Below are 14,451 nucleotides of genomic sequence, written 5' to 3'. Positions count from 1 at the left end.
ATGAACAGACCGTTTCCATATCTGGCATTTCTGGCAGCAGCGGTGCTGCCTCCACCACAAACTGGTCATCATCATCATCGGAAATCTGCTGGTCTATGATCACGCTTGCGACCATTTTACCGCTACCACTCCTGTAAGAGGCATAATAAAAACGAAAACCTATTAAGAACCATCCAAACCTATTAAAATCTATCCAGAATAGAAGAGACAACAGTATCCTTCCTTCCATAAAATAAAGCAGCACCAACTAAAAGCACATCAAATTCTGTCATTTCCATTCACTGCCCAACTCTGAAAACAGTTAGCCATCCTTCTCCCGCAAAAGGATGTTTATTTTCCTTCTAAACATACTACTTCAGGGACTGGCCCTTATCAGAGATCAAGTAAGCCATTTTGTTCATAGTTTCAAATGGCTGTTTCAGCCTTTTTTGGACACCAGCTATTCACTGCATGTTTACTGTTCTACGTTTATTTGTTTCAGAGCTCCCAAAGGCAAAAAAGTTAAGTCACATTTTTGAACTTCCAGATATGGCTACCAACCGTAACTTTTAGATAACACACTGGACTTGCAGAAACAACAAAACAGGCTTGACTTTTCCAGTCTGAAGCAATGAGCAGTGAGGTCAGCAGTCTTAAAGCCGCTCAGCGGCAGGTAAGGCACAGAAGACCTGAGAACAGCATGGCACAAGAGCTGGAAACATCTGCTTCACATCTCCCACATTCCTCACCTTTCTGGAAGCAAGGCCTCCACACTTTCTTGACGTTTTACTCGGGGCGGTGCTGGCCGGGCACTGCTAGGACGGGGAATACGTCTGCAATAACAAAGATGCTTTTTCATGTATACTATAAAAAGAAGCCTCACGTGTCCTCCAAAGGAGCAGACGTGTACACACACGCGAGCTAAGTAAATCAGTCAATAACAACACTGAAGACATCCCCAATATGCAATTCAATTGCAATAGCGATTATCACAGTATTTGCCGTCCTAGGAGTCTATGAAAATCTAGACAGTGTGTCCTAAAACAAAAACCCACTATGATTCCATGTAAATCCATATCTTGATTTGTCTCACTAAAAAAAAATAACACGTATGCAGCAGTTATTTATCATTAATAATAAATTTAGCAGTGATAGTACACACTGCAATGTAAACTGAAAAAAAAAAATATTTTCACAAGTGATGCAATTACAGAAGCCTTCCCTGGGCAATGAAAAACTAAATGGGGATTCAAAAGGCAAGTTCATCTTATCCGTAACACCATGCTTATGAAATGCACATATGTAATGCAACCTTCTTCTCATTACTCTCCACACGTCCCTCATATTTTAATAACATTACATCGAAGCACTTTATGGATTAAGAAAGTAAGTCCAAAACATTTCACTATGTTCAAGTTTTCTTTATAGAAGGAAATGAAAGTGAATAAAGGGGAACCATACGTGGGATAGTATTTATTATCTGGTACCACTAGAAGAAGCGTACTGCTCCAAGTTTCCTTACACTTTTCAAATGGCCTGACTGTATTACCTCTAGACACATCATAGTTTGATTCAAACAGAATAAAGGACAGGAACAAACCTTTGGATAGGCTGAGGTGGAATATCATTAAGCACTTCACCGTTTTCAGATACTGCAGGTTTTTCAGCAGCTACATTCTCTGTTTCTCCTTCTATCAAACAAAACAAACATAAATTATGGCTTAGCAGGGCAAGGCAAGTCTAACTTTTGACAGTATTTTGAATCTTATCAGCACTATAATTGAACATGTGCTCATGAAATAACATCACATGACAAACTTTTAAAATTAAAAATAAAATTCTATAAGCTTTTATTGAAGTTAATATCTTGTGAAATTCCAGTTTTTAAACACCTTGAGGCATTCACAATTCAAAAGGGACACTGAAAAAGCATGTAAAATGGTTCTATTTTTTATTTGCTTCTTAATCTTATGAATTTCCCTCATCTATGAAAATGAGATCATCTCAAATCTTTCATAGTTGCATGGTAACATTTGCAATATTTCAAGTTCCTCGTTATACAAAATTGTAACAGGAAAAACCATATTAAAAAACCTATATTGTCTGTGCTGTGTTGTTTTTTTAAAACCTTTCTTTTGTTTACCTTAACAACTCATTTTCCTCTACCGGTATTCTTAGTTGACCCAGATTTGAGCAGGGGTTTGGACGGGCTGACCTCCATCTGTCCATCCTTTCAAAATCAAGGATTAGATGATTTAAGGATGAGGGCTTCTTCTGTAACCCACCAGTTATGCTCTCCATAGGGTTGACCCCATTTGCAATTTAACTCAGACAGAACCAGTTTAACCACACCTTCCCAGTTGATAGGTTTCCCACCGAGTTACTCTGACCAGTCCAGTCCAGTCAACAGCAGGAACACACACCTGCCAAGCTCAGGTCGACCGTTCTCTGTAATGGCAGAGAACAAGATGCATGACGTCTTTGCCTTGACAATCTAACTGTGCAGAATTACGGAAATCACTCACCACTTTCTGCTTTAGCATTTCCACAAATCATTTTGGTAGGTAAAAAGCATTCAGTGTTTTTGAATTCCATCTAGAAAGCTTGCTCAGATGAGTAACCTGTCAGTCAGCATTTCTCCCATGTAATGGCACACACACAAAGGGCTGCTCTAACGCTATGGCCCACTGCAGCATCCTTCTCCGAAATCACCAACAAATGGCACCATTGCCAGAAAAAAGGCCAAGGCAGCTGGGCTTTTACTAGCCCAAATTTAGGCAAAGAAATGCATGTATCCTTCCCAGTTGCATTCCACTTTCCCAGTGGGTTTGTGCATATTCTCTGAACAGCCATCCTTCTCATTTAAGGCTACTGACCAGTACATATGCTGTGTTTTTATACAGGGTGTTTGTTTTACATATGGTCCACCGGAGAACGTTAAGGAAGCCAGGTAAATACACTTAACAACCCTAAGTGCTGGGTGAAGCTCTCCCTCAGTCTTCCTGGTACAGGAACAACCACCAGCCATCAACCAGCCCTACAATGGTTGGGACACCAGCTGGAGCATCCCCATGGTAAGACCAAGCCAGGCCCGAAAGCTGTGCTCTGTCGCTGGCTGTACCAGGAGCTTCTTGTGATTCCCTGGGTACCTGATTTAGCATCCCTGCCCCACGGATGCGATAAGAGATTTCAAAATTCTCCTTCCAGACAGTGAAAGGCATTTTCCCACATGATGGAGATTCCAGAAGTACAGAGAAATAAAAACTAGAGGTCTGCTCGTCCTTAAATTATTTGATTTTGCATAAAGACTCTACTTGGCGCCCGCATATGCAGTCACAGGAGCCAAAACAGCCCACTGGTGACCGTGGGTGTGCTGGGTACCCAGACTCAACTAAGCACTCTTCAGCAGCCCTTACGCAGATGGGCTGGGGAGAGGCGTGAGCGCATCCAGGATTTTTAAGTTTTTGTGTTACATTCAGTCTGTCAATAGTACAGCTTCACTTCTCACACTGGAAAGCCATCACTGACCTTTGGCACAGCAGGTTTCTGCAGTTTTATGGGATGCACAGTCCTCCCTTGCCTTCATATCCACCCAGCTCCCAGTAAACAACACCTGCAAGAACCACTGTTTGTGTTCTCAAAGAAAGAGCTACCATTAAGCAAGGAGGGATGCCTGCTGAAGACATTTAGCTTTTGGCACAGTTATCAGCCATAATCAAGGTCTCGGCTGATTTTCTGCTCTCACTATGTCCCAATGTGCACCACGCTGACGTAACAGCTGCCCACAAGATAATCAGTAGTTGCAAGGAGTCCCCCAAGCATTCATCTACTCTGTGTGAAAAAATGAGCACCTCAAAAAATCTCACTTCCCTGGTTCATCCCAGCCCCACAGCACCAGTGGGGACAGAGCAATGACAGCATCACAGCACAGTGCTGTGGCACCTGCACAGAGCAAACCAAGAGATGTATCGAAGGGACCTCCGATACAGCAGATTTCCAGATTCACAATTACTGTCCTAATTATCCAGTTATTCGAGGAAAGGTTTTGTGGATCACTTTTAGCATGAACAGAAGCCAGAAATGCAACAATAGGAGGAGGGAAACAAAGTAATGTGCTGACATTAAGACAAGGGAAAGTGTACCTTTTATTAATCTGGTTGATGCAATAATTACCTGTAATATATCTCAAAAAATTCCCCACAGGTTCTGCTTATACTCAAGTTAGAACCCAATAAAGCGCTCAGAAACTATGACACTTCTTTTTTTAAAAACTTAACCCAAAGCACTTTCATAGATGGCTTTTTGATACTCTCTTAAATAGAAATACTTGGATAAAGTCTAATCAAAGTATTCAAACACAACTTGATTATATTTTGTTACAGTTTAAAAATTCTTTAATACATAGCATAAAAGCAAAAAGGCTCTCAAGTAGAGAAGTGCTTTATTTATAAAAAAGCACTGGTTTTTCTACTAGAAGTTTTTAACTATCTTTGGTATGTTCAGTGCTCTCACTGTAATGTTTCTGAGAAACCGGCAAATTCACCTGGAAATAACAAATACATACATCCATTCTTCAACAATCATCTGAGCAAGTTAGGCATGAAGCTGACAACTACAGCCAGCTTCTTACTTAGGAACTACTACTGGAGCTGGGAGAACAGAGACGAGCACATTAGGGAGCATTTCCAACAAACTCACGCTTCCGTGCTAAAGACATCAATCTTCTTGTCTCTAAGCTGAACACACTCATCAGACACAAAACTTTTCTTTAAAGTCAAAAGACACTGGAGGTTCAAAATGTTTGCCTTGACATAACAGCTGAGTAGACACTCCTGAAAGTTAAATGAGATGTGTAAAAGGTGAATTCTATAAACCTGTGCAACAGATTTGAGAGGCAAAGCCATGACAATCTACTTTGAACTAGGAAAGCACAAGGACTGCTCACCCCTCAAAGGAGTCTACCCAGTCCAGAAATTCAGAAGCAGTTCACAGAATGCAATACTTTTTTTTTTTAAGTAGTCCCAAGTACCCCCTAAACCCTTGAAAACCTTGTGGAAGAAATATCTCTAGCTCTTTTCTGACTAACCTACTCCAAAGGTAGGTTTGGAGTTACGGAAGGGCAGCAACTGTGATTTTCAAGTAGTTTCAATGCTCAGTTTCCATTTAATTCCACTGGAGTATAAATCTAATGCACAATTAGCCAACCAAAACCTACCATGCACCAGCTACAGAAGCAAACAAGACAGTGCCTAAGCATCTTGCAAGGACCAATTTCCAGGATGGGATGCAGTGACAAACTAAACAGTTTCAGTAGTTTCCTAAACCCTTCTGCGAGGGTGAAGTGGCACTGACACCACATGAGCACTCCTGCCTTCAACGTCCCGCTCCCTCCCGTTAGCACACGCATTCCCACGCTGCCTGAAGAGCTGGATCCGCACGGCTGTTTGAGATGCTGCCCTCCCAGCCCCCGTGCCAAGCCAGTGGAAAGGACGTTCAGGTTTTACATATACGCCAGTTCTCTGCGGATGGATGGTAGGTGGCTGTGACAGCTCAGCTGAATGAGTGACAACGTCTTAAGGTTACTCTGAGATAAACTTTAGAAAGGGGCCTGTCATTACTCCTCCACAGAGAAGCGCATCTTAACATTATCTTCTCACGGTTTTTGTAATTAACTGCACCAAGGAAATGCCCAAAAAAAGCTCATTATAGAATTTTAAAAGGCTCAGGAAAATTTTACATAATCATCAGTATCAGAAAAAGCCTCATACAGTCCCACACTTCTAGAGTGACCACAACATACAGCTTTCCTCCCTTCTTGCCATAGTGAGTACATTTATGTGCACGTGTCTAAAGACAGTGGTACCCCCATAACGGCAGGAGGGCATGAGCACACACCTGAGGCTCCAGTCGGCTGGGACCTCCCTGGCTCGCCAGGGCTGTTGACAAATGATGGAGAGCGGCTTGGTGAGCTCCTCTGCCAGCTCCCTCAGTGCATCCCATCTGGCTCCATAGACTTAGGTGTGTCCAGGTGGAGCAGCAGGTCACTGCCATGTCCTCCTGGGCTGTGGGGACTTCATTCTGCTCCTCATCCCTGTCTCCCAGCTCAGGGGCAAAGAAAGCATTAAGTACCTCAGCCTCTTTCTCACGCTTTGTGGCAATGTTCCCCACCACATCCGATAAAGGATGCGCGTTATCCTTGGTCCTGCTTCTGTTGCTAATGTATTTGTAAACACATTTTTTGTTATCTTTTATGGCCGCAGCCAGCCTGAGCTCTAGCTGACCCCCCTTCCTTACTTTTCCGAGAATCAAGAACTCATCTCATGCCTGCTATGCCCCAGACATCCTCCAGCCACCACGCTGCCCACCAGCCCTTCCCTGTCTGTAAACAGCGAGTCCAGCGGGGCATCTCCCGGGTTGGCACACTGACCGCCTGGGTCAGGGAGTTCTCTTCCACATGCTCCAGGAACCTCCGAGGACTGTTTCTTCTCCGCTGTGTTGTATTTCCAGCGGACATCCAGTAAATTGAGGTCCCCCACAAGAACAAGGGCTAGCGATCATGAGACATCTCCCAGCAGCTTGTAGAATGTTTCATCCGTCTCTTCATCCTGGTTGGGTGGTCTGTAACAGACTCCCACTAGGATATCTGCCTTGTTGCACCACCCCCCCCCCCCCCCCCCACCTTCTTGCCCATAAACACTCAACCCTACTGTCACCATCATTAAGCACTAAGGCAGTTGAAACAATCCCCAACAGGCAGAGCTAATGGAGGACACCATGGGAGAACAACTGATATGCAACAAATCCTCATTTACAAAGAAAGAAAGAAAAAAAAAAAAAACAAACCACACCAAAAAAAACCCCCACACAATGGAAAGATTCAGAGCTTGAATGCTCAGAAACAGAATACAAGACTGAAGCAGAATGCAGAAATAATACTCAAGAAGATCCAGGAAAATAAGTTTATTTCAGCCAGTAAACGACAGTTTTAAAATCCTATAAATGATTCTTCCTTTGGAAATCTTCACTTGCAGTTAAAGACACATGAACACAGCAAGAAGGGACAGGTGATCACTGACTTATGACTATTGCAAATAGCATCCAACTTGGCTACCTGCAATGACTGTTCTTATCGACTGCCATAATTGATTTCACATTCCAACTGTGAAAGCTATTAAATGCATGAATAACTATTTACGCTTACAGAAAATTAAGGTTCACCAATGCATTACTATGTTACACTATCTTATTGAATAAAGCTGAAAAATAAAGAACAGTCAATAAATATTTGGTTCTTATACCGCTTGAGAATCCAATCCAAATCATTAATGAACCTGGGGGTACTTCCCTTACATACATTCAAATTATAAATAGAGGAATATAAAGTTATATTCCATAACAGATACACTCTAATAGACAAGACAGCTTCAAAAGATTAAAAGGAATTAGCATGGAAGTTCTGTCAGTTGTGTAAGGTCACACAAATGTCTTGGCCAACTGTCTACATTTCATTAGACTGACACAGCTATGAGGCCCTGAAGGACACAGGTGGACTGGGAAACAGCCTTTGACCTCCCACATATGTGCTGTCAACTCTCCCAACTAGGTCAAGCATCTGGATCTGGAGAAAACAAAAACTTAGCTTTTTTCTTAAATCTCAGTTCTTCCTCCTACATTTTGCTTCTATGGCTCCATGTACATTGTAGCTGGATACAAATACCTCATTAACAATGTATATCTTGGGAGCTATATACAACTCGAAAAAAAATATGGAGAAATAAGAATGCAGAGATGGAATTTTCCTCTGAAATCCTGTAAAATGCAAACACTAAGACTCTCAAATATTTTTACAAAAAGGCAACATGCAGTGACTCAGTTCTTACATAGCACCAGTCACCCAGGGATTCAGGCGCAGCAGCCCTGCATTCTCCTTGGGACACTGTAAGTACTGTGTCTTTGAAAACATGCATAAGAGTAAAGAAACAGAAAATAAAAGTAACTTTTATCAGGGAACATCCATTTTCCAAACGAGGACATTAATCGCAGGATGTGATTAAAACACAAGGCAGCAGTTGGATTAAGTGTAAATCACCCTCCTTAAATCATTTAGCTGCATGGATTCAAGCTCAATCCCAAAGCACTTAAGTTAGACTTTCCAAGGCAGTCAAGTTTTTATCCTCCTTACCTTCCTGTTTTACTGCAAGTCCTGTTTCAGCTTTCTCTTGCAATTTAGCACCACTGTCCTCTGAAATCCTATCTGCCGTGCTCTTCATTTCCACAGTTCCTATAACAAAACAGTTTATAGTCAAATGAAACCAAAGATACAATAACCATTTAAAATAAAAAGCCATGCCAAATACCTGTTACACTTACTATTTATTTAAGGGCTATCCTGGTTTAATAAACCAACTTGAGTGTAAATAAACAACATTCAGAGTTCACAAAGACTTTTTACATAACTGCAGATTGAACTCCTTATATTACTGCAAACTAAAGCCAACTTCTTCAATTCAGAAACTATTTACAGATATAATTTATTAGCCTGATAGCTGGTGAAAGAATACAAAATTTATCTAATAAAGCCTAAGTTGCTGCTAAAATACACAATATCTTTTGTATATTACTTGGGATGCATAATGCACTTCGGTTTGTTTCAAAGGCTTTAGCTTTAAACACATTTCATACTAAAGCCATTAAGAAATTGCAAGCAAGAAGAGCTCATTTCTGGTAGCTGAGCTCCACAACTTGCTGGTAATGCAATAGAGCCTAGTCCACAAATGCTGTTCACTTCTGATGCTACTTAAAACAGGGTTTTTTTTCCAGGGGGTGGGGGGAGATAATTTCATCTACCAAATATCTTAAATTAATTTCCCCAGCTGCAATAAGATGATGTTGACGAAAGCAAAGTAACACACAGTGGAAGAAAGTTGAAATATTCAGGTATATATCTGATTTCTAAATTATCTGCTCGGGTAGAAGAGACATTCAGGACAGAGATGCAAAGGAGAGACGATTCAGCACCATTTGTGCATCATTCCTGAAAATATACCTCTGCATTGAACACAGATGGTCAAGAAATGTTAAACTATTCAGTTTATCAGATATGTACAGAATGGGTAGAATATTTAGCATTAGTCTTATCATTAAATATATATATACACACACCCCTTCACTTGGGGTAATATGTTCAATTCTCACACTCCTCAAAATGCAGCAGAAGCAGGATAAAGTAAGAAATAGGCAATATTACAGATACAGAAACCATGCGTGTTTAAAACAGAGGCACTCAAAGTGCTGCCCAGGAACCGAATCCAGCACTTCCAAATCTCCTGATCTGCAAACAGGTAACAATTGTAATGCAAAAGAACAGATTCACAGGGCCCCTGTCTACAGTCAGGACACCTCAGGTAACATTTCTACCACCAGAACAAATGAGGAAACAGTTTTGATAGCACAGGAAAAGATTTACTAGATAGACCCCTGCCTAAGGCTTGGGTTGAAGCATCCAATACTTCCAAAATCAGTGACAAAATCACTGCATGGAGTATAAAGCTGAAGCTTTCAGGACATACAGATCAGTAGCAGATGATCTACTCCTCCAGCCATGCCACAGGAAGCATCCACAAAGACAGGCAGGCCATTGCAGCAGAAACGCTGAGTTCTACTAGTTTAGGAGGAGATTAACACACAGCAAAGAAAGCTCAACCAGCAATTTCATTTACCTGTGCCAACTAAGGGCAGGATGAATTGTCAGTTAAAAACTGAAACTAGCTTTTAAACGTTCATCACTGACCTACACAGCAGTGCTTCAAGTCGCCCATAAGGTGTGTGCTTAGCAGAAAAGCCAAACTAACAGTGGAAAGTGAAGCACTCCATTTCCATTGAGAAAGTAATTCAGTGTCTGAAAGCAAGCCTGTTCAGATTTCAATTAAGAGCAACTGCAAAGTAAATAGAGCGTAGGTTTTTTTATATATCAATCAACTTCTAAACTAGCAAAAACGGTCTCTATTGCTTGATACAATTTTTGCAGCGAGACATGTTGCAACTACAAAAGCAGTCATTGCCTGAGTACTAATAAATGTAACATTAACTATTAAAAAAGAAAAAGAAACTACAATAAACCATTTTCTCTAATACCATTAGGGATTTGTTAGCAACACGTAAAGAAATGCTACTGTGACTTGTTTCAATTACCAGGATAGCAAGTATATCCGGTTTTGCTTAACTAGTCCTCCATTCACCACTTCAGTTTTGTTTATTAAAATCTAGTCTTGACACTAGCCCTTTTGTGTTCTCCTGGTGTGCCTTTATTTCCAGTTACCATAAGAAAATCTAGAAAGCTTCGATCATCATCACCAGTAACTACAGAGACCAGCGTGCAACAGGCTTGAGCATAGTCCCAAAAAGTTTTTACTACCCTCTGGATTATTTCCCGGAAAACCTATGAGCCCTACTCACCTACTGCAGTTCTGCTGCACCAGAACAAAAAGAGGGCTTACACCCCAAAGTATTTATCACTTAGGTAAACTGGAATTTGAGTGTACTGGCTTCCTGCATCACCTAAGATGAGTATTTTTAAATATTTACCTTAAAGCCAAAACACAGGATAAGCTGTTAACCATATTTATCAGAAAAACTGGATTCTGATTTTAAGGAAGGGGCAATCCTATAAAATGGGGTGTGTCTGGTTGCTGTAATTTAGTGCCAGTTCAGGTTATAAACTAAATATTCAAACCTTGGGAAATAAAAAAAGTTATAGGATCACTAAGTAGTAAAATAAGACTATATTTAATGGAATCCAGACTGTATTTTTCAGCTGCAAAATTATTAAAACCTCACAGCACATAAGTACTTGAGATGCGACGTAAAATTTTCAATTTTCAAGCACCAACTTGAATTAAGCTCCTAAGTCAACAGACATTCATATCCAAAGTGCCAGATCTTTCCCAAGGTAAAGTGCCTAAACATATTTCTAATTTTTTCCCCGAGTCCTTTTGAAAATATGGTTACCAATTGTTCTGAAAACATTACTAAAGTCTTGATATAACTTCAGTGTTTTGCTGCAGACACACAGAAAACCTAATAGAACAGAAACTTAAAGAAAACGTGGGTGCTTGGGAAGACACACTAACATCAAGCTCTTCACATAAATAAATAATAGCGACGCTGGCAGATTAAGTGTATGAAGTTATTCACTTTAGACTTCATTAGTCTAAACAGCACCAGTCCTTAGCCAGAATTAGGTGTTTTAAACTGTATCAATTCACAAATGTTACTGTATCTTCTGAACAAAGATATTAAACTGATTGATGTACAGTGACGACTTCATTAGAAATAACATATCAGTACCCAGGGCACAAAAGCATTGAAATAAAATTTGAATCTCAGTAAATAATTAGGTCACTGAAACAAGAGTAGGGGGAAAAAGGCATTTAAATACAGACAGAAATTGCAGTTATGTTATTGTTGTATAAGGTCTAGGTATCAGCCAGTTTTATTCTTTACCTATATGTTTTTCTAGGCACCTCGTCTTGGTTTTATTATATAAAGAGCTATCAGTCTTAAGTTTAGATTCCTTTCTTCCCGATGTGAAACTACTAAGTACTCAGAATATTCTGAAGAGAATCTAGTTTCTAGTTAGTATGCAAATACAATATTTAATACACTTACATTCAAAAGCTGGTGAAATAATCAATTGCAATGAAGCACCTTAACAGACGAAATAAAATCACTCACTTATTTGCAAAGCCTCACCTAACTGTCTATTAAACTCAGCTAAAACCGTTTCAACACTTAAATCGTCACTTAAATCTTGTCCAAAGAGACAGAGCAATGACTAATGCAGGTGTGAAGCAGATGAGGAGAGGCGTTTATGGATGCCTGTACTATCTGTCAAATAGCTGCATTCAACAAAGACTCAGAAAAGGTTGTCATCGAAAGGCCGGTAAAATGGCCCGCAATCAATACAATTGCTGTTTATATCAATACACTTCCTAATGGACAAGCAGAGGTACCACAGCTCTGTTATCACAAGTGACAGTCTTGACAGACTTCGCACTGAAGTAAGGATGAGATGACTATAAAGCTACCGCCCCATCTACTGTCAAGACTCAGGGGGGTGGCCAAACCGCTCCTGGGGGTGACTCTGGCCGGCACAGAAAGATGGGCCTTTTACAGATTTTCATTTCCCGCTGGTAATTCCCCTGTAACAAATAAGTATCTGTCCATCCTTCCCCGGCACTCTCGGCGGAAATGGAGCAAAGCTTGGTTCCTTACAGCCGGCTGAGCTACTGTGGAAGATGACGTAGGATAGGATTCAGTACTGATGACAGCCAGTTCACCCTCCCTGTTCCACCTCAAATCACAAGGTCCTAGGCTTACGCCAGCCCAGGTGCAATACAGCTGACCACAGCTGTAACGACAGACATTGGAGAAAGTCAAAGATCTACAAACATGTGCTGTTATTTCAATACTCAAGAGGAATCTTCTCTAATCATCAAATGAGCAGTAAGCTGCTAGAGGTTTTGCTTAACACCTTATCTTCACCTTATACCTGGAATATTGTAAGTGTCTCAGGCTACGGAAATCACTCAGAAAGGTTTGGCTCATCTTGAATTCACCCAGCCATTTTTTCACAGAAGAAACCCCAGAAAGTGTTAACACCAACGTGAATGGTTTAATGTACTGCTTGCCAAACAAATATCCAGGGAAAATCTTTCATGCACTGGCCAGTATTTAGTTAATCTCAGGGAACATGCCTTGGTTTTACGGTTTTATTTTGTTGGTTGAAGGCTTTTTTGACAAATTATGATCTTTTCATTAATAAACCCAAATTTTCCCCAGACCTAATGCTAAGACTTCAGATTCTTGAGAAACAAAATGAAAATCTCAGAAAATAAGTGAAATCTGGATTCCCTACCCAAATTTAGGAAAAAGCACTCTTCCCAAATATTAGTGAGTGATAAAGTTACAAATTCAGGGTTCATGGCTGTATGATTTATCCCTTCAGGAAAGCACATTTTGCCTCACAAATGTCTTTCATCTCACTAAACAACCTTAAGTCTTATTAAAACAAAAATACTGTGCTGAATATTGCTGTGCTGTAAAGGTAACATGCAATGATTTCATCAACTCAGACATACTGTTCGTTCACTAATCCTCAGTAACAGGGGAAAAGAGTGCCAAAGTTTTGCAAAGCATATTTGTCTAAACTTGCTAGATTACTAAGCAAAGAAACAGTTCCTGAGAAACTAGCAGAAAAAGAAATAGTTGTTGACCAACTGACAAAGCTCATTCAGGGAGAACACAAATATCAAGAGCAGACTGAACGTATACCTGCAGTTGTGCACGAGGAACATGAGCAAACTGAACTGAGTACTACTTTCTATGTATCAAATCCATGCAGAAAAATTGCCTATTGGATTCATAAATGCAGACTGGGAGTACAAAACAAGCACCAAAAATAATCAACACAGATATTTAAGTATTTATGCTATTCCTATTCAATAACCCTCCAGCACATTTAATAGAAATAATATCCTCCCTCTAGTTACCTTCTCCTCCGGGTTTGGCGCGTTGCCTTGATCCTTTCGTTGAAGGCTGCCTTGATATTCCTGCAGGACTTTCACTCTAAAAACAAAAAAACACACCCCCACAAATTTATACAGTTTTATATAACTTTTTATATATAAGATTTACTTTATATCTTTTTTTTCTATATCTTTTTAATCTATATGCATTACACAAAAAAATATTCACTTAAACTGACCTACATATTTAAGGTCAATAATGTGTCAAGTCCATTTTCTTCAAAGTCTGCAGGTATTTTTCCTGGATAAATGCTAGCTATTTCCTTTTCCATTAACCTATATGATTAGATTTCATTATTGTAAAGACAGCTTCCAAATGTGAACTAAGAGTATCCAAGGCACAGCAATCTTGTGAAACCTATAGAACATCTACGATGCCACTGCTGGTCTTGGGATACAATGCTTAGTTAGCTACCACTGAGCTACCGGAAGGAGTAAGATGCTTACAATCACCCCTATGTTTCAGCTATCCCAGATACACAGTTCCTTTTTAACCTGCCAGGAAGACTTTTAAATTTCGCTCCAAAATAGAAGCAAAAGGTAAAAAAAACCCTGTGCCATTACACTTGCATAGTCCTTTACTCAAATGGCAACTTCCCTGGACAAGCTAAGAAATGGGTCTTGCCAGAAAGTTCAGCAGACAAGTAACGGATGATCTGAAGGTACAACTGGTACAGTAAGAAGGGTAAGAGTTCAAAAGTGGAAAAGATCATACTGAGGAAAATTGACGACACTTCTAAGGGCTCTGACCTTAGTCCAGAAGTGATTCAGAGACACCAGAAAATGAACAAGCACACACAAGAATTATTTCTCTGGATATAGCTTGCACTGCCTGAAGTCAAGAACACCTAACTGACAATACTTTCTGGATGTTACATGTATCAAC

The 14,451-nt window shown here is 40.2% G+C and overlaps 1 protein-coding gene across 4 annotated transcripts in view; it reads right to left on the bottom strand.

Annotated features, from left to right (window-relative positions):
- TRAF3IP1 (TRAF3 interacting protein 1) overlaps positions 1-14,451 on the bottom strand; it is a 45,587-nt gene that overhangs the window by 15,591 nt on the left and 15,545 nt on the right. For all 4 annotated transcript variants that reach the window (XM_040604470.1, XM_040604471.1, XM_040604472.1 and 1 more), the window contains 5 exons: positions 13,530-13,605; positions 8,162-8,260; positions 1,580-1,670; positions 729-812; positions 11-131 (listed from right to left, as the gene is read on the bottom strand). In XM_040604470.1, coding sequence (XP_040460404.1) covers positions 11-131; positions 729-812; positions 1,580-1,670; positions 8,162-8,260; positions 13,530-13,605 — 471 coding nt within the window. The remainder of the gene's footprint in view (positions 1-10; positions 132-728; positions 813-1,579; positions 1,671-8,161; positions 8,261-13,529; positions 13,606-14,451) is intronic.

This window comes from Falco naumanni, chromosome 8 (genome assembly GCF_017639655.2).
Source record: "Falco naumanni isolate bFalNau1 chromosome 8, bFalNau1.pat, whole genome shotgun sequence".
Taxonomy (NCBI): Eukaryota; Metazoa; Chordata; class Aves; order Falconiformes; family Falconidae; genus Falco; species Falco naumanni.
The sequence above is the reverse complement of the archived record's forward strand: the minus strand, read 5'-3'. Positions and strand labels throughout refer to the sequence as shown.